Here is a 5,831-nt window from a genome sequence, read left to right as displayed (position 1 = left end):
CGGGTTGAAAGATTTCAATAAAGCTGAATGTGTGGAAATTTTGAAGAAAGGCCATTCACTGGGCATTTCCCCTGGCGGAGGTAGAGAAGGAAACTTCAGTACTGACTACAACATAATGTGGGGTAACCGCACAGGTTTCGCTCGGGTAGCTTTGGAGGCAAAAGTGGTGAGTGATCTTAATGCAATTTGCATTGCCTTCACGATTATCCTAGATAAGACGTAATCTGTTGATATCCTTGATCTAGCATCCTAAGTAGTTGAGGATGGCAAATCCCCTGTTTGGGGGTCAAATGACATCTGGAGTTCCCACCACTGCTCTTTTTTCTTTTAAAACTATTAAAATCAATTACATTTAAAAAGAAAAATAGCTTTTTTCCTCTTCAATTCTTGAAAATCTAGGGGACAGCATGTGCAATTTGAAGTCAATTACTTCTGGCTTGTCATTGTAATACCAGATGGGGAGCATTATTTCTAGTCCTTAACCAAAATAAAGGTGGAGTGGGTGGGGTGAAGTAATTCTCCAGTTCTCAGCTACCTTTGGATTTTGATTTTTGATTTTATTCTTTTAGCCCATCATCCCTATATTTACACAAAACATTTGTGAAGCATACAGGAACATTGGAAAGTCAAGTGAGTAACTTGGTTGATCAAGAAATCTGCTTTCAGGCAATAAACATTTTATAATAATATACCTTTTTTTAGAAACAGAATATCTTTTTACTACTTTCTAGTAGAGTTTATTCAGTGTACACTGATCTGCAAAAGTTGTGCTGCCTGTCTCAGGACTGAGTGAACATGTCCTTGATAAGTTTTTTATTAGATTTAAAAGATAGCTATAATCTATAAAAGTGGTAGGAACCCCAACATGGAGGGGAACTGAGCAGGAAAAAAACCATATTCTGCAGTCTCTTTTATAACTTATGACCTTGATTTTTAAAGAGCAGAGAAGAGCTGACAGAATATGCTGCTTTTTCTTTTCCAAAGTACTCATACTATTTAACGTTTCCTCTGTGGGATGGATTGACTGGAATTGCTAAAAACTCAGAATATCAACTAATTTCAAATTTGATATACGATTGCTTTCTTACAGACTCTTTTCCCTTTCATACATAGGGCTGACAAGATGGTTATATGAGAAAACACGACTTTTCTACCTTCCCGTATATGGAGGATTTCCAGTGAAACTGAGGACATATATTGGAGAACCCATCCCATATGATCCAAATATAACACCTGCAGAGCTGGCTCAAAAAGTAAGTTAACTCTGCACCTGGAAGTAAAAAAGCAGGATTTCCCCCCTGTTGGTTTCTCTTTTTCAGTTCTATAAAATGGTTTCTGACGACTGACTTGCTCATTCTATATGACCAGAGATATAGACTCCATTCTACTCTGCTATTTTTACCCATGCCCTGCTGTGCTGCTTTCAGGCAAGGAACCAGGAGGTGACTGTTTTTTCTCACTAGCCCTGTCAGCCATTCTAAGAGAATGAGGGAGCTGTTCATAGTGAGTTCAGGCACCTCTTTTTCTGGAAAAAGAGCACTGAGCATAGTGAAATATAACTCAATAGCATTTCTGCAGTTTTCCTCACATAACTGGAGGTAACAACCATGCAGGAAAACTGATACGTTCCAAGCAACCCAAGGCACTTATGTTTGGTTGTATCTCTGCCATTCTCATACAGTGCTCTTGGTATAAAAAAAAATCTGTAACTGGAAAAAAATGGGATTCTTTATTCTAATGGTTCTGATCCCTTTAGCATTTCCTCAAAGATATGAATAACTGTGAATATCCATTTTGCAATATATTGATATAATACAATATTCCTTTGTTCTTTCAACAGACAAAGACTGCGATTGAAAATCTTCGGGATAAACACCAAAAAAGGCCAGGAAATATATTAAGAGCTCTTTCAGAACGATTTGATGAGCATTACAAAGCTGACTAGTCCATATAAAGCAGTTGTAATGTTTATGATCATGCATCTGTAATAGAAAACTTTCATTATTATGTAATTAAAGCCAAGTTAAGATACACAGAATTGTGCTAGATTGTATATTAATTATTGTGAAGGGTCATTAGCTCATTAGCTCAGCCCTTGGTGTACATGCTGAAGAGCCTAAGTGCCTTCTTGTCCTATCCTGCAAAACTCCCAGAATTCCCCTTTTGGAGACTTACACTGGTAGCACCAGAATCAAAGAGTGTAACGGGAAGGTGAGTGTTTAATTGAACCTTGAAATAATACTATATCTGAAAGAGTAATGTCTACAAATCTTCTATATCAAAACAGTGACACTTCTTTTATGTGTATAAAAGGCTGTTCCAAGATCTGAGCCTTGTAAAGCCTCTCCTCCATCCGGAGGGGAGGGATTGTGAGCGGGAGACAATTCCCGCGTCACGCAGAGGGCATTCTGCCCCCTGCACTCTCATCATCGCTGGTGTGCCACGCCTCCCAGTTGGGCACCCAATCAGGGGCCACCGCAGGGGCATGGTTTAGCCGCGAAATGCGGCCGTGCTAGCTCTCCCCACCATTGCGCTTCAGATTTTCCACGAGTCAAGTGTTCCTGCTCGTTGTCGTCTTGTTAGAGCCAGGCACATGGAAGAGTTACAAAGTCGGACGTTCCTGTTCCAATTCTGGAGTTGTGAGGTTTGGAGGAAGGGGTCCAGTGATTTTACCTGCATTTGTACTCTTATTTCGCCTTAGTAATTTTTGTGGGGCATCTGGAGGATTCCTGGCTTTTGTTTTGCTTTAGTTAGAGTGAGGTCTCGGGTGGCTGCAGGTCACTCCAGCACTGCCAACAGCACTGTTCTCCCAGCCTCCTCACCAATCCAGTGAGCCTCTTGGGCTCGGGTGGCGGTTAGGCATTGGAATGTGTTGTTGGTGTATGGAAGGGCAAGGTGTGGGTATTCCATTAAAGGAATCCGGCGGTCGTGGATCCTGTCCGATGCCCTGTGTGGCGGGGGGCCATGGCATGACCCTCGGTGACATCAAGGGAGAGCTTATAGTTGTATTTGCATCAACAGGCTCCCCCTACCGGTGGTTAATCCCTCATCTGACTCACCCCTCTCCGAGTGGGTGGATTCAAATTTGCTGTGGTCCGATGCCTAAGCCAATACCTTCTCACATGCTGTAATCAATAAAGTTGTGGCCTTTTCTTGCCCATTAACCTAATATACTGTGCCCACATGTCTTACTTACCCAAGCAGGGATCGGGTCCTCAAATCCCAACACAAATCTTTCTGCAGAAGCTCTTGTGCATGCTCATTGAGTCTCAGGACATGGACAGCATAATGATGATACTAAAACACTCACTTCCTGAACACGAACATTGAATACATGGAGTAGGCTTTGCTATCAAAAACGATCTTGTGAAGCTCTTGTCAAAAGTCCCTACCGGCATTAATGAACGACTTTCCACTCTTTGAATAAAACTCACCAAAAACCAACAGGCTACTATTCTAAGTGCTTATGCACCAACACGAGATGTTGATGAAGACATTAAAAATATATTTTACTATCTGCTGGATATCATCCTATCAGAGACCCCTAAGGAGGATAATATTATCCTCCTGGGTGATTTTAATGCAAGAGTTGGGCAAGATTTCAATTTGTGGCCTGGGACTATTGGGAAAGAAGGAGTTGGCAACAGCAACCAGAACAGAATCTTTCTTTTGACTATATGTGTAGTGCACAACCTTGTTATTACCAACACACACTTTCGACAAATATATATACATATATATTGTGGCTGTTGGATGGAGTCCGCACGCTTCCCTGTGCCACACTGGACTCCCGCGGAAAGCTCTCCCTCAGCTTCCTGTAGCAGAGTTTTCGCAGCAGATGAAAACTGTTGCTGTGTGTGTAATAAATTCAGACTGCACTCAGGCGATCTTGCTTATCTCTTACAGTGTTTAATCGTGTAGAAACAACTCATAAATCAGCCCGGCGAGAGAGCGCACATCTTGCTGCCTCGCCGCAAAAGCGAAAGGAAAAAACAGACAGAGAAAACACTCCCTTCTGGGAATATAGCTACGCCTCAGAATGTGAGACGTCACTCAGAACTGCTTAACCCTGTAAGTTCTGATTCTCTTCACACACACACACACACACACACAGATATATATATATATATATATATATATATATATATATATATACACACACACACACACACACACACAGTCGTACCTTGGATTCCGAATGCCCTGGAACTTGGACATTTTGGCTCCAACAATGACGCAAACCCGAAAGTGATTGTTAAGGTTTGTGAACGTTCTTTTGGAACCCAAAGTTTGACGGGGCTTCCATGGCTTCTGATTGGCAGCAGTAGCTTCTTGCAGCCAATCAGAAGCCACAATTTGGTTTTCAAACATTTTGGGAAGTTGAACGGACATCCGGAACAGATTCCATTCAACTTCCAAGATATGACTGTAAATTTAAATCATGGAGGCACCCTCAGTCGAACCACTGGCACCTCTTAGACAATGCAATTGTCCAAGCTGAAGATTGCCATGATGTACTCCTTACCAGAGCTATGATGAGTGCCGACAACTGCTGGACAGATCACTGATTAATACAGTCCGCAATGGCTATCAAGATTATACCTCAACGTAGGCTTCCAGGAAGGAAACCAAGGCGCAAAATAAACACTGAAGCCCTTCAAGATCCCATTAAGTGGGATTGCTTCCAAAGTACTCTTTTTTTAAAAAATCATTTAATCGTTTTTTCTTTTTTAAAAATAATTTTTATTGAATGATTTTATGTTTCAAAAAACAATACAGCCATACTACCACAAAATGTGATTAAGAAATAAAAATTACATACATCGATATTTAGTTTGTTATTTGTTATTTACCGTCTTATTTCCTCCCAAACATTGCATACAACAACAACACATATGTGCAGACACCCACACCCGCACAGAAAATGATAATAATGAAAGTAAATATTTTTCCCCTTTTATCTTCCAAAATCTTTTCTTCAACTTTGACTTCCTGTCAAGTCCTGTCAAGTTTTATGTTACATTTGAATGTACACAAAACAACAAACCTTTTTATATAATTTTTCTAATACATTCTGAAAACATAATAAATCCTTAATTGTAGTCCACTTCCTTTATTTCCTTTATCACTCGAATGCTAGCATGGAGTCAATACTATTATTGTATTTTTGAACATTTTTTTTCATAAACATCCCATTTTTTCGCTAATTTTTGCTTTGAGTTTCCTCTGAGTTTACTAGTCAGTTGAGCCGTCTCCACCAATTCCTGTAATTTGATTTGCCAATCTGTTGTTTTTGGAGCCTCGTGATCTTTCCATCCCTTGGCCACAAGTATACGAGCCGCTGCTGTTGCATACAAAAATACCTCTCTTAGATTTTTTGGGATCTCTTTATCTAAAATACTTAATAGAAATGCCTCCGGTTTTTGGGTAAAAGTTATTCCCATCATCTTTTTTAATTCATCATATATTTTTCCCCCAAAAAATCTTAATCTTTCCACACATCCACCACATGTGGATCATGTCACCATTATTTCCTCCACATCTCCAACAAGCATTCGCCAAATTATTATACATTCTTGATAATCTGGAAGGAGTGAGGTACCACCTATGAGCCATTTTCATCATAGTCTTATATTATAGCTGGCTGTAAATTTCAAATGTACCTTCCATAAGTTTTCCTAATCTTTTAGCATAATTGGACGGCCCACATCTTGGGCCCACTTTATCACTGAAGCCTTAACCTCCTCATCCATTACTTCGTAGTCTAAAAGAAGTCTATACATTTTTGCAATTATTTTAGTTTTACTATTCAGTAATTCCCTTTCAAATCT

At 40.0% G+C, this 5,831-nt stretch overlaps 1 protein-coding gene across 1 annotated transcript in view; it reads left to right on the top strand.

Annotated features, from left to right (window-relative positions):
- Window positions 1–2,038, top strand: part of LOC310848704 (DGAT1/2-independent enzyme synthesizing storage lipids-like) — a 7,007-nt gene extending 4,969 nt beyond the window's left edge. The window contains exons 4-7 of the mRNA XM_083748153.1: window positions 1–166; window positions 570–630; window positions 1,114–1,253; window positions 1,841–2,038. The exon at window positions 1–166 is cut by the window's left edge and continues 25 nt beyond it. Of these exons, the coding sequence (XP_083604279.1) occupies window positions 1–166; window positions 570–630; window positions 1,114–1,253; window positions 1,841–1,945 (472 nt within the window). The 3' untranslated portion in view covers window positions 1,946–2,038. The remainder of the gene's footprint in view (window positions 167–569; window positions 631–1,113; window positions 1,254–1,840) is intronic.
- Window positions 2,039–5,831: the final 3,793 nt, after the last annotated feature.

Source organism: Podarcis gaigeae (genome assembly GCF_964106915.1).
Source record: "Podarcis gaigeae genome assembly, chromosome: 7".
Lineage (NCBI taxonomy): Eukaryota > Metazoa > Chordata > Lepidosauria > Squamata > Lacertidae > Podarcis > Podarcis gaigeae.
This window is presented reverse-complemented; position numbering and strand designations above follow the sequence as displayed.